Source organism: Zootoca vivipara, chromosome 1 (assembly GCF_965207765.1).
Source record: "Zootoca vivipara chromosome 1, rZooViv2.hap1.1, whole genome shotgun sequence".
Classification (NCBI taxonomy): Eukaryota; Metazoa; Chordata; class Lepidosauria; order Squamata; family Lacertidae; genus Zootoca; species Zootoca vivipara.
In genome coordinates, this window is record NC_142582.1 from 73,771,763 (window position 1) to 73,796,735 (window position 24,973).

Below are 24,973 nucleotides of genomic sequence, written 5' to 3' on the forward strand. Positions count from 1 at the left end.
CCTGGATGGGAACTTGAATAAAACTTGAATAAACTTGAATAAAATATTTGATGCCTTAAATAATTGATCACAAGATGCAGCATGTGCGCGCTATTTGAATGAAGCTCCCGTCTCCTCAAATATTTTATTGCAGGGGGTGACGGGACCTTGGACCCTAGGAGTTGGCTGCTATGGATGCGAAGCAGGAACAGTAAGGCCTGTGACTTGAAGAGATTTGCCAGGGTTAGATAGAAAGCTCTGAAGGACAGCATTTTGCTTCCAGGCCTGAGATTCCCCACTGCTTCCCTAATGTGTAACTCCTACACCTAGATGAGAAACATCCAGACTAGCTTTCTCTCTCTCTCTCTCTCTCTCTCTCTCTCTCTCTCTCTCTCTCTCTCTCTCTCTCACACACACACACACACACACACACACAGCCAACAGCTGACATTTGTCAAGTTTTAAGAGTTTTAGGACAAAATGAAACCTAATCAGGCATGAAGCTACATCTATGAGCTTTTCTCCAATCCAACCCCTTACTCCACCCTACAGAATCTCCCCTATCTTTGCAGGGATTAGGCGACAGAAAGACCCAGCTCACATCTAACAAGCAGCCAAATCATTGCCTAGCATGAAACATGCTGTTTCCTGGAGTGGAGACAGCAGGCACTGGGCACTCCCCTGGTTCTGTGGCTATTGCACTAAACAGGACTAAGCTATGGTTTGGCTTAGCACGGTGTCCCAACCCATGCTCATGGTTTGTAGCTAAGCTGCAACCTAGGTTTTTTCTTGATTTGCCACTCATGGTTTGTCTGAGGGATGTAATGTTAAGATATCCATGGCTTAGCTCTGGGCAGCATGGCAACAACAGGACCAGAGGAGGCGTGCAGCAGCTGTGATCTCTGCTCAGGACAATGCTCTGTGATCTACTGCTCATTAAATATAACAGGTAGACCTGAATTATGCTTCCTATCAGGAGTCTAGGTCTACCAGCCAGGAAGGAAACAGGAGACAATTCCATTAAGCTGCACAGTGAGAAATCCACAATGTTACCATTTGTACTGAACAACATTCCATTTTAAGAAACGAAGGTCTTGATCTTGGAAAAGGCTGTGCCCATGGAAGTCCCTGCACTCATGCAATACTCTGTTGCCTTTAATAGCACTTCAGATGGCCATGGGAGAATGCCTGCATGGATTTCTCACCAACAGAAGTACTGAGGGATTATTTGAAGTACCCTTAAAGCTTTCGAGAACTGTAGGTGGAAACAAACCATTTGACACCCCTCTTTTTGATCTAATAACACATGATATGTTGTCTCAAAATATTAGCAGAACAGAGAACTTTGAAAAAGTACAGCCCAAAGACCAGAACCTTGGTGAGATCAGTATGTTACCTTGCACAATGTAGACCCACTTCATACAGGAAGCTTCTGGGAGCTACATCTATTTATAGACTAGCAGTACCCAGCCACGCATTGCTGTGGCTCATCCCTGTGACTCACCCCACCCCACCCCATCCTGACCCATGACCTATCCCAATCCTGTCCTCCCCACCCCCCACCCAGGAGAGCCTGCACCGACACTCAGCCCAGTCTGCAAACCTGAGCTGAGCTGCTTTGGAGAGGGAAGCTTTTCTAGCTGCAGTACCAGTGGTGTTGCCGCTAGAGGGCGATGTTTTGCAACCTCTCCTGTTCCTGTTTTTCCAATTTTTTTTCCAAAAAAGCATGCTTTTGCCTGTGATAGGTGTGACATCTGTACAATCTAAGTTTATACAAACACTCCCGTATTGGACTGCAATGTTGTGTCAAAATTTCAACTCATTCGGTCAAGCGGTTACGGAGCAAACTGAGCACACACAAACTGGCATTTTACATTTTTATTTATATAGATTGATCAAGTTATGTATCCAAGGGTTAGCAGGAGGTGGCCATTCTGCTTCCTATTCCCACTTGCAGCCCTTTCTCCAAGCTCTGCCACCAAGTGACCCTTTGAGTTTGAGTGTGCTGTGGTATTCAGGTTGTGTTCTGCTCATGGAAGGTGCCTTAGCCCAAGCTTGGACAATCTCCTTCCCTACCGCAGCCTTCCTTGCTGCAGCCCACCACATTCAAGAGAGTCCCCTGACCCTCTGGAGAGTCTTGGAAGCAGGGCTGAGGAGGGGAAGCCCAAGGAGATGGGAGAAGAAGGGTTGGGAAGGAAGATACCACCCACATCCTTACTTACATGCTTCTGGGTTTTTATGGCATTTTCTTCAAATCCACATTACATTAAATCTTTCATTACATGTGTTTAGGAGCAAGGAGAAAACAACTTATCCTAGGCCTTTGGCTAATTAATCTATAGGGTGGGGGTCATTGTTTTGTCTGTTATTATCTATATATATAAAAATGTAAAAATCGTGAAATTCCGTTTGACACTTTTCTCCGTAACCGCTTGGCCGATCGTCCTGAAATTTTGACACAATGATCCAGGCCACTCCTAGAGCGTTGTTAGGGGCAAAAATCCCTCAAATCGCACACCTGCCCAGGTGCAGACCTGCTTTTCCACCAAGTCAAACAGCGCCCTCAAGTGGCGTAGTACCCTCCTCCACCCCTCCCTCCCTGTGAAATCTAAGCCACACCCACAAACCAAATGACATCATCATCAACCAAGCAACTGAAATACACCAAGGCAGCCATTTTATCTAGGCCTTTGTTTTAGGCCCCTGACAGGCTGCCAAGCCTCCACTAGGCCCGGGGAGGGGGATAACCCACAGCGACACACTTGGGGCATGCCAAGGGGTTTTACTTTACCATTTAGCACCACTACCCCCCCAAAAAAACCCCACCAAAGAACCAACATTGCCAAGTGGAGGTCGGGGCCTGCCGGGGGGGGGGGGTTGATTGCCAAGTGGAGGTCGGGGCCTGCCTGGGGGGGGGGTTGCCACAGACCGCAACACGGCCTTCGATTTATGTAGGCCCCTACACTGCAAGGGGTTTTACTTTACCATTTAGCAACACTACCCCCACAAAAAAACCCCACCAAAAAACCAACATTGCCAAGTGGAGGTCGGGGCCTGCCGGAGGAGGGGTTTGCCACAGGCCACAGCACGGCCTTTGATTTATGTAGGCCCCTACACTGCAGGGGGTTTTTACTTTACAATTTAGCACCACTACCCCCAAAAAATCCACAAGACAAAAATAAATATGACTTATTTTATGGGTATGTCTTATTTTAGGAGAAACAACCGATTGTAAGCCTCTGTGTCTTTTTTTTTAAACCATTCACTTTCTCTCCCCAGTTTAAGTCCTCAGATATTTGCAGTGCACCCCCCCCTATTTACAATTCCCTACCTTCCCCTTGCCACTTCCTGGGTTTTTTTATGGAACTGAACAACTCGGGTACTTCATAACGCAGGCCCAGCCCAGGTAGATAAGATAATGTGTCCCTGTTTTTAACCCTTTTGTTACTTTTTTCATTTTACTGATTGTGAATATGCTGACCGAAGCCCGCTTTGGATTCAGAGGCCCGCGCCAAGTGGCCCATATGATCCCCCTCCTTCTGTCTGGGCCTGTCTGTTGCTACAGGGCTGTGGGGCTTCACTATTTGACCCCCCCTCCCCGGGTTGGGATTCTTTAAGTAGTTCTCTGGGTCCCAGGGCACATCATTACCCCCAATCCTTAATCTAAACATATAGAAATGTTCATGATGTGTGCGCAGGGGCCAATGTATGGAGATACAGGGGGGAGAGGACAACAGAGCGCTCAGACAAAAGTAAATACTGGGAAATGGAACCCAGAAACTGACAGCTCCTTCTCCAAGGATGGGGGCCAATGTAGGAAGATACCGGGGGTAGGGGCCAACACTCCCCAGGAACAACAGAGGGTTCAGACAAAAGTGCATGCTGGGAAATAGAACCCAGAACCTAACAGTTCCTTTTCAAGGGTGGGGGCCAAGGTATGGAGATACAGGGGGAGGGGCCAACACTCCCCAAGGACAACAGAGGGAAGGGTATCCTACCGAAACACAGGGATGAGCCGGGGTGGAGGGAGGAGGGGCAGGATACGTCATGGATCGTGACAGGGGGGGATCACAGGAAAGAACCACAGCAACGCGTGGCCGGGTCAGCTAGTTCTAATATATATATATATATATATATAGAGAGAGAGAGAGAGAGAGAGAGAGAGAGAGTTTATATACTGTGAACCACTCTATGATCCCTGGATGAAGGGTGGCATAAAGAAAATGAAATACGAGAACAGGCAGTTCCTGAAGTATCCTGGACCCAAGTTGTTAAGGACCTTGTAAATTAATACAAGAACCGCAAGAGTTAATACAATCACCACATAAGGTGATTATATGCAAAAGAGGACAGGGGCCATGAACTATTAATTCTTGTCTCGAAGAGGGGATTTTGACAGGGATTCAAGATTAATGGATTAAAAATAAAAACTTTTCCCCTATGATTACAGGTTACAATTTAATGTACTTATAAGTTTTATGTATTTGTTTTCATAGGAGATGTATAGGGCTGCCCATCAACACAATCCCTGAGCAGGTTACAAGGCAAGAAGTAAAATGCCATACTGTTTCCATAAAGTATACCTCCAGGCTAGTGCAGTAGTATAAAGTGAAAAACTTGTCTGCCTTTCTTTCTTTCTTTCTTTCTTTCTTTCTTTCTTTCTTTCTTTCTTTCTTTCTTTCGATTCACCTTTTAATTAGCATTACAGAAGCCTAGAAAATGAGTTTCTCATTCTGCTTACAAAATGTAGATAAGAATTTTAATGACAGTGCCCTTTAAATCAGAAGCTGATATATGCCACTAGCAAGTTAGCTAAGACTCTGGCAACACCTTTGTTGTTGTTCCAAATACTTTAGTACTGTATTCATTCCTTCCCTTTAAGAAGAGAAAGTATGTTGATTCACATCTCTCGGGACTTCAGCTTTGGGGAACATTTTGAGTAGCAATAAAGTTCACTCCAAAATTGCTACAATTCTCCTATAAAATAATGGTGGTTCATTGAATGTATATTTTTAAAAACCTAAATGCAGAACTTAAAAAAAACACCAGTTCATCTTACAGCAGCCCCCGGTAGTCTTTCCCGGAGCAACAAAATGACCTGTTCACTTGATCCTGAAAGCTCCGAATTCTATGATCTCTCTAATGCTGTGTCTCAACAAGACGGCTGAGAAGCAGGTCATTCTGGTTCTCAGGTGCTCTATTACACTCAGAGAAATGCGGCCCCACCTAATTTTGTTTCTGCTGTGCATTCCTGACCACCACAACACTGACACGTTTACATTACCTGCGTTGTACAGTTTTCAGCAGACTAGTCTTATTGCGCTCCAAGTAGGGGGAGAGTTTTTTTCAACAACTTCCTAAATATTACTGCTGAGCTGAAAAGGTAAGTGGCTTTTAGTTAATGGCTTTCACCGAGTGATCTTTCCAGTCTCTTGCATTAACTTTTCAAAAATATCTCTGTCTGTAAGTGATCTCGCTTAGAAACTACCAGCTGTATCAGCCAGGTAATGCCCTGGCCTGGCACAGATCTGAAGATATGATCTTAGTTGCGTTTAACTTACATTCTGCTTGCAACGTCTCCCCCTCTCCTTCACTTCTAAGCAGTAGGCAAAAGGAGGCATGCCTCAAGGAATTTAAATGACAGTATTTCTCAAAGTGATAAATTCTAGCATGTGTTTACTGTATATAAACACTACCTCAAATGACCTTTTACTGTTCAGTAACATTATAATGTCTGCTGTTCTTTCTGAAAGTTTCAAAGTTAATATTTCATCTTTAACATGTGCAGTTACTTGCACAGAATGCAGGTAAAAGACAGCACTTCTCTGTAGTTGTCTATGAATGTATGCACTGGCTCAGTTGCACCTGTACTCAGGAAAGAAATACTGGATTGCTGGAGTTCTCCTATTTGTATACTGGAAAGAAAGAAATACTGGATTACTGGAGTTCTCCTATTGGTATAACGCAGAGAGGGGAAACTATCTGGGAAAACATCCCCCTCTGTCCCACAAATGAGAGTTAATGATGGGGTAGAAAAAGTGAGATTAGCACTGCATTTATTATTATTATTTTAAAAAAACTGTCTTCAAACAATTATGGTCAAGTAACATTTTAGCCTTTACAAGCCATATGCTAAATGATACCACTAGAACATACTAAGTAGGGATGGGGTAATAAATTAAATTCAGTTCACATTTAAAGGTGAAGCTACCTAGTTTGCACTTTCTGGGACAATACAGAAATTGAAACTTTGAAATGTTTGCTTCTCTGAATTTTGCAATGTGGCTCTCAAAGTCAAGTAATTTGTGCACAATGCATATGCTAAAATAGCACGTGCATAAAGATCCACATAGTAGTGAAATTAACAAATAATAATGCTATGTACTAGGGAAACCTGCGTTACAATGTGCATATTAGAGGTTTACATTGCAACCGATGAATTTTCAATTAATTTCATACAAACATTCATAAACTGGTATGGAAATCTAGAGGACTGAATTCAAGATTGGAAAAACGAGAAACTGACATTGACATATTCACCCATTACCAATACCAAGGTATATAAGACAATATGTAGTCACAATATAAGTACGAATGCCATGAACTTACTCTATTTCATGCTTACTATTACCCTTTATGAATAATGATACTAGAGGAAGTGTTTTTGACATAGCAACCCCACCATTACCAAATGACAGATGACGTTTAAAATTTTAAACAGCTTTTAACATTGTGGTTTGGGGCTTGTTCAGGGGGAGCAGGAGACTGCGGAGGGCATGGCTGCTGGATCACAGACATTACACCTTAATACAAAAACCATTGGTGGCTATGAATCTGAATGAGGTGCATCAGGTACAAGGAGAGTGAGTGCCTCCCACTCTCTCCTCCTACAACATCTTAACGATTGAAAAATTCACCTCTACGCCCAGGAGATATAGAAGTTTACAATGTAAGGGCAGGAAGTGTGAAAGTGTCGTGCCAAAGACGACAGAGTGTTGCAGAGCGGGAAGCACCGCCTCTCTTTTAATCATGCCCAAAGTCATTCAGATGGAGGAAAGATACCCAGAGACTCCTATGCCAGCTTTGCCAGTGCGCAAGTGTTAGCAGCATTCCAGGGCATAGGAGTCCACTTGTGTAGGTTTCTGCATCTCATCCTAATATGTGGATAGCAGGGCCAGAGCCAATGTGATCGTGGAATTATCAAGGCAAGGCTAGAGGCAGGATGCAACCCTATCAATTACATGATGCCCCATCAAACAAGTATCATGTGAAGGGGTCTTATGTCCGTCACATATGGGATTTTGCTGTTGCAAAGGCAAGTGCAGTCTTACTGTGTATAAAGTATACCCTGCAAAGATAATAGGACTCTAAATTATTTGCACTTGCTACAAAATCCTTGTAGTTTACATGACCTTGTAGTCTGATTGGGTATGGGTGTGTCGTAACTGACACACACAAACACACAAAGAGGGAGGGAGGGAGGGAGGGCGATATATGATTATGACTCCCTCTCATAAATCAAAACCCTAATTGACATATGCTTTATTTGAATACTCGAGAATCCATATTTTCCTCAACGTCTCATCATTTACATCTGCTTTGAATTTTCCCTTGCATAGTCCCTATTCATGCCCACTGATGCAAGGACACATAGATCAGATTCCTCAGTGACACCCAGAACTTTGGAATGTTCTTCCTATGGAGACACATCAAAGCCCAAAGCTGGCTATAGTGAGGGTTGGTCTTTGATAATTAATGTTAATTTCTTAACTTAGAAATATCTTTAGTGCATTTTGATTTGTGCTGTTTTTTAATTGACATGTATTATGTAATCCACTGTAAGCCTTAAAGATAAAGGAGGACCAATTAAATAAATGGGGGTAGAGAGATATTAGCAGTCTTTATTGGACATGAGATCCATGCATATCCTATTACCATAAATTTAATCCAAACTAGGGTTGGAAACCTGCACACAACTTAGGCTGCCTAAATGCAGGCCCATCATTTTCAAGGTGGGAATATTTCAGCGGGAAAGGGAAGAAATCAGGGCAAATGTGAAATACCATATTTTTCTGTGTATAAGACAATGCTTTTGGTAAAAAAGAGGCAAAAATTAGCAGTGACGGGCAGGCGGGTGAGCGATTGCCAGAAATGACCCACCCCCAAAAGCTAAAAAACTTAATTTCTTAATTTTGGGCTAAAGGGGGGGGGTTGTCTTATACACGAAGGCATCTTATACACAAAAAAATACAGTATATGGACCGAATTCAACTAAATCTTACATTGAAATTAATGGGCCCAAATTAGCCATGGCTATTAATTTCAATGGGCCTAATCTGAGTAAATGTTAATTGGATACAATGTTATATATTTGAATATGTTAAAGAATAAATTATACTACAGCAGTTGAGAACTCATATCTCATAATAACTACAAAAGCCACCCCCCCTCTTTTAAACAAAAGGGGGAGAGAACCATTAAACTTGGAGAACCAGTAAACTGGGCAAATACATGAAGCATTGGAGTTGTAATCACACTAAATCACTACTAAAAAGTAGCCTAGCAAGATCCCATAAGACTATAAGGGAAGTCCTGGTGGATTAACCCCAAAGTCCTCCTAGCAGTCTGCTTCCTACAATGGTTAATCTGATGCTTATGGTGTGAAGGCAATAGCCCTTCTCTCCTGCTGCTTCCCACCAGTAACTGGTATTCAGTGATCCACTTCCTGTGAACTTGGAGGTTCCTCCCATGATGAACATCATTGGTGGCAACGAGGTGCAATTAGGGCTCCACCTGTTCATAAAGAATTTGTGCTACAAAGAAACGAAATGTTAAACACCAGTGTCTTTTTTTTAAAAAAAATAAGTTATTTTGGTTTAAGTTATTACTGGGTACTAAAGTGGCCCTTTGTAAGCAACCTTTTTGGAGAGAAAGAGGCAAAATTCAGATTAGAAGCAAAGGACAAAAGCCAGACCAGCTGATTCCTGCATTTCAGCTTTTGCCACTAAGTGTATGTGCTATTATATCTGCGGGCATGCACATGCTGAGAAATGCTAAACGAAAGAACAAGAAACTGGTTTATTATTACACATGAAAGGATTCTGGGAAACACATAACTAAAAATAAACTCAACTGTTTCTCTCTCTTTTTTTTTTAGTCCCCCTTTTTCCAAGTGGAAAATTATAGTGGATGGAACAAAGAAAGAGAGAGACTTTTGTGTTGCGTGTACAGCGATTTCAGCATCATGCCCTGTAAATGAAAACTTTAGTTAAGTGAACTTTGGGTAATTTCCTGTGGGGGTTTCAAATTACAGTTAAGGTGAAATAAAAACAAAAATGACAAAACTCACTTTGTGTAGTAATGAAATGGCTATTGATGGAAAGCAGAGAGGGTTGTGCCAAAAAGGAAAACAACAAGTATGGCCATGAAGAGAAAGGAATATTCGAGAGCTTGCTAAAAGCTCACTCAATGTTTTATTTGTTCTTCCTGTTTTTTTTTTTTAAGTATTGGTTATAGGGTGTGTGTGTGTGCAGTCACAGGGTATGACAAATGCTTTTGTTCATTCAGTCAGTGGGCTTGTAACTCAGGATCAGCAGATTAATTACATCTTGAATACCGCCACTTATGCAGGGTGGGGAATCAGCCAAATAATGATTTGTCTCTTCTGCTTTGACTTATTTCACAAGAATTGCAGCCATATTTTGAACAAAGTAATTGCAGCAAATAATTTGCTTTTATTCTATATTCAGCTATGTGGGCAAAATATTTACAAGCAAATAAAAAGAGTGATTTTTTAATTTTAATTTTTGTGTGTGTAAATTTGACTGAAGTTGCCTGTGACATATGCAAAATATTTTGAAATCAGGGACCAATTTGTACAGCGGACATGGTGCCTAACTAAGAGGAGATACAAGATCCCTTCACCCCTCTTCCTCATATCATGCTGTTCTCTTTCCCCTGAGGTCCCTGCCTTGAGCATAGACATCTGCCAATGGAATAATAATAATAATAATAATAATAATAATAATAATAATAATAATAATAAATTATTTGCACCCTGCCCATCTGGCTGGGTTTCCCCAGCCGCTCTGGGCAGCTTCCAACAAAAGATTAAAAATACATTAAAACATCAGCCATTAAAAGCTTTCCTAAGCTTATGAACATAGGTTTCCCCCATGCAAACATTCAGGCTCCATGTGTGTACTCCTATAGGACTCCTATACATGCATAGCCCTACACAAAAGTAATGTATGGAGGGGGGTTATGGTGAATTTGCCTGATGAGCATAAAGCAATTTATGAGCACAATTCTGCCAAGACCACAAAAGGGAAAGATAATTCATGAAATGCAACAATGCAATAAAGCATTAATCACACAATTTTGTGATTAACCAAATTAAGTAATTAACCAATCTGTTCTGTTCACTGAATAGCCTTACCCCAGTATCACCAAATTTAAAAAGTTACCGGAATGTACTAGAACAAGAAAGTTAGCTGAGGAAAGTGAGGTTTCTTTTAGACAGTTATGGGATCTGAAAACTGACCAGGACATTTGTTCCTTAATAATAATATATATATATATTGTCCCTTAGCTGTGCTATCAGAAAGCTCGGAGAAGCGAAACCAATCATACAGAAAACATTTTCTGATAATACACAATGAGAAAGGCAATACATTTTAAAAATACATTCCTATAAGATGACCCTCCATTTAGCTCAAGAATAATGACAGCTATTAGGCCTTGTCTATAAGACCAAACCATCCTGCTATCTTGAAAAAGAGAAATGTGTTCTTGAATAGCAAAGTTTTGAGAAAAAGCTATTACAGTAGACAAGTGTTGAATTTAGTAGTTGGGACTCCAATTTTTCAAGGAACAAGCAGAGTGACAGTAACTTCAGTCCCTCATACTGCCATTAAGTGCATCAGCTGACTGGGAGTGACAACACACTGCTCTTTTCCCACTCACACCTAAACTTGTTATTGTGCGAGTATTGTAATTGGGCAGTTTAGACCTGCATAATGTTTCCTTCTTAGCCCCAAATACGGGAGTCAGTCAGATCCTGAGTGTAAGCCACATGTATTCATTGACTCTTTTCACAGAAGATTGGGGTGCCCCCCCCAATATCTTGATCTATAGCGTACCAATGAATTCATAAAAACACCAAGTTTATAAAAGGGGAAACCTAGTATTTGGCCACGACTGAGACAACCAGAACGAGAACTGCAAGATATCCTTTGTGTATTTATTAATTTCTATCTTTAATTCAATGAATCTTTGTAACTTTTTTTTTAAAAAAAGATGCAATATAAAGATAAATATAAACACTGAACTTTCTTTACAGGTTCATCATATCAAGAAATAAGTATCATACCTGTGGAGGAAAAATGATGATCCCAGAAGAAATTATGTTTATTTTGCTGTTGGCTAACTTGCAGTCAACCAGAATGGCTGGTGCCAATGTGCTAAGTATCACAGCCACTACAAGCAGCTTAAATAACACAACCACAAGTTATACTATATTTATAAATAAATCATCCAATAAACCTGTAACTTCTGGAAGAACTCCTTCTGTAACTCTTACATCACCAACAGGCACTGATGGCAACGCACCAAAAAATATGGCAATGGAAAGCAGTACCCAAAGCAATGTGACACCCCTTAATACTTGGCTATCTTCAACAGCACACCAGCTGAATCTTACAACAAAAGATTCAAATCAGACTTCTGCAAGAATCAATGGAACATCATCTCCTTCGGAGATGCCTACAGTCAGCAGTGGCCTGTCCACAACCTCTGAAAACTATTCAGTCCCAACTTATATCAATTCAACAGAGAAAGCATTGAACAACTCCACCACAGCGAACTATAATGTCAGTTCTACCACCGTAGTCTTTTCTAATGGAACTCAAATTAATGGCGTAACAGTTCATCCTACCAGTAGCATGCCAAATACATCAACCATGTCATCAGGTACTAAGATCAACAGTGTTACAACAGATTTATGGATAAGTTTGCAAACCACAAGTATGCACTCCGGTTTTACTGATGGTTCTGCAGAAGCAAGAGAACCCCAAAAAGGTACCTTAATTTTCAAGAATATTTCACCACTCAATAATAGTGGCTACATTACCATAGTCTATCCAGAGTAGATAGATATTATTAGACTCACTGTTGCAGCTGGCTTAGTTTTAAAATGAGTTACAGAACTTGAGCTATTTATTTTGCAGAAGAAAAACCTGACAGGATTCTAGTTTACATTTACATGGCCTTAGACAGACTTTTCTTCTTCTTTTCTGCCATTGCATTCTAATAATGGTAAAACTGGAATAAAAGGACATCTTTTTCAATGTAGCATCATGTCTGAGTGAACTAATTCTGAGGAACATCAGTGCACCAAGAAAGGACACTGGGTAGTAGTCAATTAAGTTCTCCTCAGAGTAGACTCATTGAAATTAATAGAGCTAACAGTCATCTTCATTAATTTCATAGGTCTAGTCTTTATAAGATTTAGTTGAATACCACCCATTAGTTCTATTTTATTTTTGCACATGGTCCTTGTATAAAGGGAAGAGAAGCTTATTCAGTTCTATCTACACTATCAAGAGAACTTTAGTTGTGGGAAAGAACAAAAATATCATAAATAAACTAATAAATAAATAAATGATATATGATAAACTGTTTTCAGAATAGTTTCTTTAAAATGACTTAGAGTTATATGTAGAAGTGAATATTTTTGATCATAAACTCTGATTGGATGTTCAGATCTTATCAGGGATCCAGACATTTTGCCTTCGCTCATTATTTGGGATGACTATAAAGTCTCTCTCTGCCCCCAAACCCCTAACATTCAGGGATTATTTTCAAGAGCTGCTTGTGAAAGTTATATGTTTGCTTTAAAATCCATTTCGTTTTTGTTTTTCAGAAAACCGTAGTAACGGAGCTGTAGTGTTTGGTGCAATAGTAGGAGCAATTCTAGGGTCTGCATTAATCTCTCTGGTGGGGTATTTCATGTGTGGGAAGAGAAAAACTGACTCATTTGCACATCAGCGACTTTATGATGACATGCGGAATGACCCAGGTAATGAAACAGTAAAACGAACTGAGACATTATAGTCACACAGATTTCATTTTATGTAATCATTTTCAGATTGCTTTGAGATTTTGATAGCAGAAAGATCATCCTGAGAACATACCAATTACCTGGAGGTACTCAAATACTGACTCTTCAGCTCAAAATGGCATCCAAACTATAGACTGCGGAAAGGAAAGGATCAAATGATTCTGCATGCATGCTTTTACTCATGCTTCAATGGAAGCAGGTAATAAAAGCAAAACACAATCCATACTACTGGAAAACATATCAATACCAACACTTTATACACATTGCAGTTCAATACCCAGCTATCAACATTTGTGTAGGAAAATGATTTTTATTTGTTTGTGTTGCTTGAAGGGAAGCCAGGCTGTTCTCATATATGATACCGGTATTATGCTTACATGATTGCATTTATTGAGGTCAAACTGCAAGGACATCTGCAGAAGCAGAAAATGTAATTTACAAATTCAGTTGGTTTCCCTTACCAAATGCAGAGTTCATGCTCAAAATACACTCATTTTAATTTCCCTTTAAAATAACATTGCACTCATTCTAATTTCCCTTAAAAATAAAATCCTATCAGAAAAAAAAAGTTCTGTCATGATGCTTCAAAACTAAACTTGAAACATTGCTCATTAAGTTTGTTATAGCCCTTCCACACAACAGCTGGACTAAAATGTCCATATTCTTCCTCTGAAATCCAGACACATTATGCCGCTTATTGTACTGATGGTGATATTATGCCCTCTCCAATTATGAGCAGCAATGAAGCAGTCAAAATGAAGTCTTTAATGGGCATCAACCTACATTACTCCTGAAGCCGATAGCTCTTCTCTTTAACAATAGGCTATGGAATGATATGTTCAGAGAAAATAATTGCCCATAAAATGTAGTTACAAGCTGCTCCGCAGACACAAACCTGGACACATCAAAGCAAAGAAAGCAGTATAAATTCTTGTAAGGAGATGTCTCTGAAGACTTTAGTTTACACCCAAATCCAATTTAATGTGCTCTTGCTTTTGGTACTTTCCTGTGCAATAAACAACCATTAGAAACATACCATCTATTCAAATGTCAAATATTTTATCACATGACACAAAAAAATGTAGTTGCATTTCCTGCATTGTTTTGACAACTGAATTCTAAACCCATATTAACTGTATTAAAACATTCAGTTTTAACATGGATTTATTCTGCTTTCTAACTTGCATTAAACAGCACAGGAGAAGCTCAATGGCCCTTTTAGGGTTAGGTGTGAAAACAATGATTTGTTCATTCTCTTAGCTATCTTGGTGTGTTTATTTGAGGCACTGAACCTCAATCAATTGCTTAGAAGTGGATTCCAGTTCTAAAGTAGTCTTATCTTGCTTCTTTCTTGCCTTTTAGTCAGGGGAGAAGGAAAGCGTTTGTGGTGGTTGCCCCAATGATTTAGCACCTAGAAAAGATCAGGCATTTTTCTCTCCTCCATTCCTCTGGATTTCCACTCTCTGGGAAGTGCAGCATCTAATGCTAAACCATGTAACATTACAAGCAAGAGGCTTGGGCTCATATATTTCCCTTCCCCTTCTGGTGAAGTTATGATGAAAGGTCAGGACCTACTACTTCTGTTTTATATAATATTAGCATCTTAAACCTAAACTGTGGTTGATCTTAAACTATGGTTTAAGTTGGCTTATTTCAGCTGCAGGGTTGGCCCATGCAGGAGGCAGACTGAGGCAGCCACCTCAGGGGGCAGACTCCTGCAGGGCAGCACCACTGCGGATGCCCCACCCGCCCCTGCTGCCACCACTCCCTGGAAGCCACCACTGTGTGACCCAGGTAAACAAAGGCTTCAGCATTGAGGCACCAGAGGGGGGGGAGGGAAGCATCTTCCCATTCTCCCCCAGGTGGCGAAACTGGACAGGCTGCCTCTGTTCAATTGTAGTTATGATTATGATTAACTAGAATGTGTCAGGTCTAGATGACATGACAGTTAAACATGAAAGGAGAGGAAGTGTGTGAGTCTGAGATGGTCATATTTTCTCCCCACACTAAGCTATGGTTCAGTGTTACATCTGAGCCAGCTCTACAGACCAAGGAACAACATGCTGCAGAAACATCTGCTCATAGATTAGTTCTACAAAGCTAGAAGGCATCATTTGCATCTGTTTTCTTGGCCTGGGCAAGAAAGTCCTGTAAAGCACCCCCTATCATGGTTAGAGGAGAAGGAGACTTGTAGTTGCCAAAATATAGTGCTTCAGCAACACCTGTAATGAGGAAGGTGAGCATGACAGAAAATATATGGGAAAGGAGTTGCCAAGTTTGTGTTGTAGACAATCATTTTTTGAAAGTGGATGGATGTTGCTTGCACCATAATCACTGACTGAAAACTTCATGCCCTTGTCCAGTGTGGTGAGGTGGTTAGATAGCTGGATGTGTATAAGTGGTAAATACACTTATGAGTCCATGCTCAGTTATGGCACTCACAGGTCAGCCTTTGGAGAGTATCTAGCTGTCTATTGCCCATCCTATCTCACTGGATTGTTGTGAGACTAGAAATGCCACTCTGAGCTCATGGAAATGGGTGGGATAAAAATAATAGCTGCATTTAGTAGCAAAACTCCAGTCTGTCAAAGTGATTAGAGACCCTCCCATTGACACTATATGATTTTGATCAAGGCCTTATTTTCATACTTCTGACATTACATTTTAAACTCTTTTTAAAAAAGGGAATGCTTTTGCAAGCCATACTTATATCCCAAACCGTTATGTCAGTTACCTAAGAAAAAGAGAGATTTACTGCTGCTGAGTCGCTCTGGAGTCTTGAAACAATTCCAAATCTGTTGCTCAGTATTTATTATTCACACATGACATTTCCAGCCATGGGTGTATCCACACATTAGCAAGTGTGTATGGAGCTTGATGTTTAATCACATTTCATTCCATACACATCCCAACACCTACAACTGGCAGGAGTAGAAATATTTTCTTAGTCAGATGCATCCTGAGATAAAATAAATCATTCAAGGACCGTTTAAACATTCTATTCAAAGGAAGCATTGTTCAGAACCCTATAAATATCTGTCTACATTTATTTTGCAGTTCTGCGACTAGACAACGTGCCAGAGCCTTACGGTGCAAGCTTTGGAAATCTGTCATACTACAGCCCTACAACAGTCAACGAGACGGCAGCCCAGAGCAGCAAAGAATCTCCTTACGATGTAATTCAAATGACCGACATGTCCACATCACAACCTTCAGCACAGTAGTGTGGATAACTTGTGTCAAAACAAAACACCTCATATCCATGGTTTCTTCTTCTTGAGTTTAAAGATCGGGTCATAATGGTTTAAAAGATTTTTTTTTGTGGCGCCAGCCCTCTGCCTGTTGATATGTACAGTTTTCAATAATCTAAGTGAGGCAATGCTTGTTGGCCACATTTACAGATTTATATGCCCAAAATTTCACTTTTGTGTGCATTGTGTTTTGGATGGTTCACATATCAATGCCCTTTACTGAGTGGTCAATTCCAGTGCTAAGACACAGGTCCAAACTGAGTCTATGGCAAAGAATTGTGCTTTATACAAAGCAATAAGAACATTCTACCTACATTTTTGGATCTGTAGTATGTCAGTGATACAGATACGGTACCAGTGCTATTTTCTCACCAGTAAATGACTGAACCAATTCTCAGTTCATGTCTTTCTTCATCTGTTTCATTTGTATTATTTAACTTAAATCTTAACTATCTAACTCAATTTGTTACCACCAGACACGATAGGCACTAGCTCTGAAAAAGCTTAGACGACTTTGAAAAGAACACAAAGGATAGCTCTTTATGTAATAGTTCACTGTGATAGCAGAATGCATTTCCTGTGCCCACAGTCAGTATGTTTAGACTGCCAGATGCAGGACATAAACAAGAGAAGATGCCTGGCTTGTCAACTTCCATGACCATCTGCTTGGCTGCTGCTAGAATGTTGGACTGGATGGACTTTGGACTATTTTAGCAAATCAATTATGGCATGCATGTTATTTTTACTCTAGGGGAAATGCCATGAATGAGGGGAAAGTGGGGGAGCCAATTATGTTCTACAAATGCAAAAAGCACTTAAATCAAGGAACTGACAGAGGTAGGGGTGGGGATTTTTTTGCCAAGGGGCCACATTGCCTTTTCTGGGGTCTACATGGCAATGGTGGATGGAGAAGCAAAGCTGGTGCTCCCCATCTTGCCAAAAAGCAACATTCTGGCTTCAATTCAGATTAGCACATACATTATAGGAATGCATTCAGTTGCACATGGAAAGAAATGCATTGTGCAATATGAATGTGCATTAGAATGCATAATTTGTCATGAATTCAGCTGGATATTGGAATGTAAATTGTCCCCATCTGCATTGCATTAGTTTCATTGGGATGCTCACATCACCGTCATCATTTTACCACATCTTGTCAACAAAGTATGACTGGCCTGGCCAATGAACAATCAGCCCAGATGTCTGGGCAAAGGGGCTGTCTTTCCTCTTACTGCAACACCAATCTGTTATGTGCAGACTGTGGGAATTGGATGTCTCTGATGGTTCCCCAACTAAGTACCATAAAGATATACCTATATGCATTTTAGAAATAGCATGCCCTGCACCCTGTATGTAAATAATGCAAAAGGGACTTTAAACAAATCAACAGTAGCAGCAACTATTGTACCATGAGTAAGAGACTAAATGTAGAAAGTGTAAGTATTACAAATCGGGTGGGGTTGTCTTTGTATCCCACCTGGTTTTGGACTTCTGTGGATTTATGTTGGTTTATTGAGTTGCTCTATATCCAGCTTTGCCTATAGAATCATTATTGTGGCTTATTTTTTATGACATTTTGATGCTTTTGGAGAGTCACCCTTTCCCCTTCACCAACCCAGCAGCTGGGATTGCGATAAATGCATATAAATACATATTTGTAAACTATGTCAATAAAGCTATTTTGTAACCTTTAAGCTCTTTGTCATTGTACACTATAGGATTAAAATGGGATAGATCTCTTAGGAAAATGATGGATTAAAGAACACGGATATTAATATGAGGTTGGATTGCATCTCTCATGGATGCTTTAGCTGAGAATCCTGCATTGCAGCGAGTGGATTAGATGATCCTCAGAGTCCTTTCCAGCTCTACAATTCTATGATTCTATACTCATAGTAAACTCATTGAAATTAATGGCTCTAAATTAGTCGCCTCCATTCATTAACTGGTCTATTCTGCATGACTAGCATGAATAGCATTGGATACAACTTTTTGGATATATATACCTCCAGTATAATAGTGCAATGGACTGCAAAGTGAAGAGGTTTCTCTACCACTAGAGTAATTAATTTACCCAGTCATTTGTGTTCCTGAAGGGCTTATTTCCTAAAAACAGAAAACGTGTTTCAGCTGTGTATAGAGATCTACATCCCTAACAAGCATGGCAATAATAGCTTCAGAATGTATATTCTCATTTTAAAGTTGATTCCAAATTAAGACTTGCTGAGTATAATACCTTTTATTTTACAGTAACAGGTGAAACAACAACAACAACACTTACCCCATATAGCCATAAAAATGGCGAAGAAGACAGTCCCTCCATTATCAAATAAGTGTGTAACCTTAGAAGGAAATGAAAGAATGTAAGCCAAGTAATGGAATTATTAAGCCATAAAATCTACCATATGCTAATATGTTCTTAATGAAAGAGTGCCATAATACTGAACTATTGCAAACAGACTCAGGTTAAAAGGATGCATAATTTCATTGGGTTTAAACACAGGCCACGCCTTCATGAACTCTATTAAAGGATCAGCAGTGGAATAACCATAAAATGACATCTATTATATTAACTCATTGGGCTAATGCTGTGGAGGCTAATTCTCTGCTCATTTTCATATCCACTCATGGCTACCTCCATCCTGGCTGAGAGGCCTAAAGCAATTGCCATATTAGCTTCCACTAATTCCTTGGTACCACAGCTCTCTCTGTGGAGAGAGGATTCCGCAAATCCCCATCCCCATGGGTGAGAAAGGAAAACATGCCTTGTTGGAGTTTCATTGCCTCTCTCCCTTGCCCTTGAATCTACTAGAGCCTGAAAGTTTGTTGTAGGAAATCCCTTTTCATTCAGGTTACTCACCAACTTTTCCTGTTCCTTAATCTCTTCACCCGGCCAGTTGTGAACAGGGGATTTGCCTATTCATAGTTGCACCACCAGGGAGAAGATAAGCTAGTTACCCTGCATTGCAGAACAGGAAGCAAAACACCCCAAAGCACACTATCTTACAGTGAAGAGCAGGATAAAGGGCAGGTGCCCAGCTGAACTGCACTGAAGTAGGCTTTATTTCTGGCCCTTAATATTCACCTGGGTCAGGACGACCTGCTGAGGTCATCCATTCTACTGATGAACAGCTCTTACTGTCAAGGAAGCTCCTCCTAATGCTTAATTTCCTTTCTTGCAATTTGAATTCATTGGTTTGGGGGCTATGCTCTTGGGCAGCAGAAAGCATGCTTGCTACACTTTCAATGTAACAGCCCTTTAGATATTTGAAGGTGGCTATTGTATCACTTCTCAGTCTTCTCTTCCCTAGGCTAAAAGTACCCATCTAGGTTTCCAGACCCTTGATAATCTTGGTCAAATTCCCCTGCACACATTCCAGTTTGCTGATATCCAGGGCCGGGTTTTTCTCTTGCATAGTCCTCTTCAGGAACTTCAAACCTTAGCAAATTTAATACATCCCTGTTTTAACAGGAATGCTGTTTTCTAATAAGAAAATATTTACCAGAGAGGGGAATGAAATGTTTACACAAAACAGACAACTATAATATATTTCTTTAGAGCGAATGTAATAAAAATGGTTTATACAACATTCATAGTGTAGAATGCCTCTAGAATGTTTTCTTTTCTTTTGAATGAATCCACTATACAGCATGCAGTTATTTAACGCATATGTCTGAAAAGCACTCAGGCCTCAGATGATTTAAAGATTTCTGAAAAAGTGCACATTTACTACCCATTGCTCAAGAATATCAGCTCGGTAAGTGTGCTCCATGAATTTCATTACAGTGAATGTGGGATTCAAAGATAACTCTGGTGTGGATGTGTGTGTGTGTGTGTGTGTGTGTATAGACAGACAGACAGACAGACAGACAGACAGACAGACAGACAGACAGACAGACAGACAGAGTGATATTAAAGGACTGGGAGGTAAATAAAATGACTGGGAAGTGATTTGTTGTATGTGTGAATCAGATGAAGATAGGAATGTTTCTGTCTTCAAGCGAAAGTAGAAAAACCACAAATTCTTGCAAATTAATGAAACAAGACAACTGTAATCTGTTGCTTTACATTGTATTTATGTATTTATTTAGTAATAATACAGATGAGTATGGAATGCTGTAATCTTATTTTCATTTACAGTGGTACCTCAGTTTACAAACACAATTGGTTCCGGAAGCCTGTACTTAACCTGAAGCGAACTTTCCCATTGAAAGTAATGGAAAGTGGATTAATCCGTTCCAGACGGTCCGTGGAGTACTTAAACTGAGGCGTACTTAACCTGAAGCGAACTTTCCCATTGAAAGTAATGGAAAGTGGATCAATCTGTTCCAGACAGGTCTGCGGAGTACTTAAACTGAAGTATGATTGTAATTGGTTCCGGAGGTGTGTACTTAACCTGAAGCGTACTTAACCTGAAGCGAACTTTACCATTGGAAGTAATGGAAAGTGGATTAATCCGTTCCAGACAGGTCCGTGGAGTACTTAAACTGAAAATACTCAAACCGAGGCGTACTTAAACCGAGGTATGACTGTACATGAAAGAAAGCCCCATTGAACTCAATAGGGCCTGCTATTGAACACACACATATAGGCAGGGTTTTTTTTTCCAGCTAGAGCTTACCAGAACTCGGTTCTGGCACCTTTCAGGTGGGCGCCATTGCCATTATAAGAGAACAAGGGAGGTGTTCATGGTGAGTTCAGGTACCTCTTTTTCTAGAAAAATAGCACTGCATATAGGTTTGCTATTATCTGTAAAACTGCTTGTGTTATATATCCAGTGAATTCTTTCTGTTTGCAGAAGGCCTTTTGCTTTGAACAACAACTTTCCCTCCCTCTCCTCTCCTCTCCTCTCCCTGTGTGCCCCACAACCCTGTGTGCCCCGCATTATAGGAGTGCAAACCTCTGGCTCCCCAACTGTTGCTGAACTACAAGTCTCACCAGCCCTAGAAGCATAGCCAGTGGTCATGAATGGTGAAAGCTACAGCTCAGTGACTTATGGAGGGCCAGATGTCCCCCCCACACCCCCAATGTGGTAAAATGGAAAAGCATTTGACTGAAATGACAAGAGGCCAAGTGAAGTTTCCAACTGACGTATCTGAAGCATAGAGTTACTAGAGCACAAAATAACTTACCTTTGCGTAGATGCAGCTTTCATTGAGTTTTTGCAGGGTGCAATTCTTCTCACACATTGGACACATGACAGTTTCATTTGCCTCACAGATCTCTCTGCTGCAGCAGGAAATAAAGACAGCCAATGTTTATTCGGGGATATCTGATGTTTGTGACATTCATTAGGGTGGCTGACACAGGCTGCAAGGCACCTGATATTTGCAGCAGTGTGTTTGTACCTTACTTTGGAAACTGTACCTAAACTTATTTTATGCCACAGGCACAACACAGCACATGGCAGTTTAATTATGACTTCAGTGACAGAAGAATTTTTGGAAGTTCTGTTTCTCTCTAGCACAACCCAAGTCACATGACGGTCCTGGGATGTAGCCAAGGCAGATACCCTGGCAGGAAGGAAACTCTCAGAACTGAGTGCAGAAAGCCAGCATGAAGTTGCTGGTGCAAGTTGCTTCTTCCTGATTTTGTGTGATTCCTCCTTCCATTGCAGCTTCCTGCACCACAACCCAGGCCCCAAATGAGGATGATGCACACATGGGGCAGCATAAAGAGTCCACATATTCCCAGAGGTTTGGATTGTATCAATCTATGCCTTTGATCTTGCCTGGCTGGTGATGATGAGGGCAACCAAAATGGTCAAAGGCCTGGAAACGATGCCTTATGAGGAACGGCTTAGGGAGCTGGGTATGTTTAGCCTGGAGAAGAGAAGGTTAAGGGGTGATATGATAGCCATGTTCAAATATATGAAAGGATGTCATATGGAGGAAGGAGAAGGATTGTTTTCTGCTGCTCCAGAGAAGCGGACACAGAGCAATGGATTAAAACTTCAAGAAAGAAGATTCCACCTAAACATTAGGAAGAACTTCCTGACAGTAAGAGCTGTTCGGCAGTGGAATTTGCTACCAAGGAGTGTGGTGGAGTCTCCTTCTTTGGAGGTCTTTAAGCAGAGGCTTGACAGCCATATGTCAAGAATGCTTTGATGGTGTTTCCTGCTTGGCAAGGGGTTGGACTGGATGGCCCTCGTGGTCTCTTCCAACTCTATGATTCTATGATTCTATGATTAAAATTTCTCCCAGGCCTTCCTACAAAAGCAGAGAAATTTCTCCCAGGCCTTTCTACAAAAGCAGATATAGAACAAGAAATATTAAAACCCATGCATTTCCTTTTTAAGCAACTGCTATCAATTGCTAAAACACGATAATCTTAGTTTTGTTCCTAGACATGAAGCATATAACAACTATAGTGCTTGCCAGTTTAATCGGTGACTTATCTGAATACTGGACTAGGTTTGAAACTCACAATCCCACAATCTGAAGACTCCTAATCAAATAAAAAATTCAGAAACTGCTGAAGTGATGTCTAGTTGTGAATATTAATTACCCCTCTGATACCTGTGCATCATGTTTTGTGAAAGCAACTTACGTTATGCAAATTTGTTTTAAAAATCAAATTCATCACAAACCACTAGAGGGAATACTAACTTTACCTAAGTGCCAGCCTGTTACATAACTCTAAGAATTGAATTGCATTGCTGTATGATTTTTAAAATACAACCAGCATTAATCACTTAAAATAGAAGGCTTCAAGGTGTGGGCCAGAATGACGGAATGTCAGCCATGTTAACTGTTAAAAAAGGAGATGCTTCTAGTTTCATCCTCTTCCTTCTTCTGGAAAGCAAGAACCTGTCCCTTAAACAAGTTTGTATGAGTACCTACTATGTGTATCTAGTGCAAAGAGACCTGTATTCTGCAGATGTTCAGAGTCATATATCTCATATGATTATAACTACTTCATTTGTAATTATATTAAGCAATTACATATAAAGTAATTATAGGGGGGAAACTGCTGAATGCCCATTGTTGCATCATGTATTACTATGAAGGCACATAACATGTCTGCAAAATATTACAAAACTGAGTTGTTAATTGCTTTAACTGAGTTTTCTGTTTGTTTTAATGGTGCCTTACGTTGTATTTTATGGTGCCATGTACAATGAGATATTTTATGTTGTAGCCCATCATGGGATCATGAAATGACAAATGACGGGATATGTCAGGGGGCTCCCAAAGGGTTATAGGGATCCCCGGGCCCTTCTCTCCAGCAGTACCTCTTGGGGAGCCCCCTGACATCCAGGATGTTGGGGGCTCCCAAGGGTCCGCAGGAGGAGCCAGGGATCCCTGTAACCCGATCTGGCATCCCCCTCCTCCCGCGGACCCTTTGGGAGCCCCCTGACAGGACAGAAGTGGAAATAATAGATAGATAACTAAACAAAGTATCCCAGTCCTGGCCTCTTGCACTTAAAATGGGTTTCTGATTACTCTAAGCTCTGGTGGGGCCTGGCTAATAAATGTTACATTTTGTGGAGAAACATATAAAGCCATTATCTGCTCATTTTTCAGTTAAGAGCAACAACGATTTTGGAATCCAGTAGTCTTAAAATCAGATGGCTTTGTATTGACACATTAAATTAATAGTTATGTCTTTTGGGGGTGCTAATTTGTCAAATTGACATGAAGTCTTGTTGCATAATGAAAATCCAGGATGATCCTTGTGTTCCTTGACACTTTAGTTGATGAGGGTTAAAATAGTGCAGTGAATGTACTGCAGTTGTGCAATATAGCTATGCAATTAATATGTGAGGAATAATAACCACGTTTTCTGACTTAGGGAGGAATACTCTCTATTCCTGAGAATAAGACTACTTTTTAACCCAGGAAAATCTTCTCAAAAGTTGGGGGTTGTCTTATATGCCTGGTCATATTTTTATACGGTGAGTATATCCCAAACTCTATATTTTAACTGGAAAAGTTGGGGGTCGTCTTATATGCCCAGTCGTCTTATACTCTGGAATATATGGTACATTTAAATAATTAATTGTCAATGCTTTTCTGATCATTCCGTCAGAGCAAACATTTCAGCCTGACAGACAGAATGAGGCTGAAGCAGAGAAGGGGGGGGAGGTCAAGAGACTGCTGAAGAATCCATGGAGTCTTCCTCTCCCGATGGAACAAGTTCTCCCCCCTGGTCTCCAAGAACATACAGGATAAGGAGGAGAGCAGAACAGAGGCCAGAGGTGCGGAGATGCAGTTTGGGAATGCTTGGGAAGCATCCGAAAAAGGAGGAGCCTTAGAAAGGGTAGAAGGCCTGGACCTTCTGTCCTGGCATCTGCTCTACAGGGGCAAGACCTACTGGGATGTGTTTCTGAGTGGTATGCCATTTCTTTGAATGATGATGGAGTCTTGTGTCTTTCGTGTGACCTGTGTCTGACTCCAGCCCCTGGCAGCATGATGTTTCATGGGTTCTCACAACAACACACACACCCCAAGCCAATTTGGGGAGCCATGTGAGGCAAGGGCCCATTGCACACATGGATGTATTTGCACAGGGCTTCTACGGATGAGCCTCTTTAGCTGAATCCCACCCACAGTTTTGATTATCAAAAGGCTTTCACAAATGTTCATTTATTTATTTGTTAAAAGCATTTCTAGCCCATTT

General features: G+C 40.7%; 2 protein-coding genes across 5 annotated transcripts in view; one reads left to right on the plus strand and one right to left on the minus strand.

The window, feature by feature from the left end:
* ANO3 (anoctamin 3) overlaps nucleotides 1–24,973 on the minus strand; it is a 233,229-nt gene that overhangs the window by 19,521 nt on the left and 188,735 nt on the right. For all 3 annotated transcript variants that reach the window (XM_035117599.3, XM_060275243.2, XM_088668117.1), the window contains 2 exons: nucleotides 21,484–21,580; nucleotides 18,632–18,692 (listed from right to left, as the gene is read on the minus strand). In XM_035117599.3, coding sequence (XP_034973490.2) covers nucleotides 18,632–18,692; nucleotides 21,484–21,580 — 158 coding nt within the window. The remainder of the gene's footprint in view (nucleotides 1–18,631; nucleotides 18,693–21,483; nucleotides 21,581–24,973) is intronic.
* MUC15 (mucin 15, cell surface associated) lies at nucleotides 5,228–18,044 on the plus strand. 2 transcript variants are annotated; one of them, XM_088668131.1, is made up of 5 exons: nucleotides 5,228–5,362; nucleotides 9,137–9,230; nucleotides 11,321–12,057; nucleotides 12,902–13,057; nucleotides 16,157–18,044. In XM_088668131.1, the coding sequence occupies exons 2-5, from the start codon at nucleotides 9,169–9,171 to the stop codon at nucleotides 16,321–16,323; spliced, it is 1,122 nt and encodes a 373-aa protein (XP_088524257.1). In that variant the 5' UTR covers nucleotides 5,228–5,362; nucleotides 9,137–9,168; the 3' UTR covers nucleotides 16,324–18,044. The 2 variants fall into 2 exon arrangements, with proteins under 2 accessions (XP_088524257.1, XP_034973500.3); XM_035117609.3 differs by lacking the exon at nucleotides 9,137–9,230.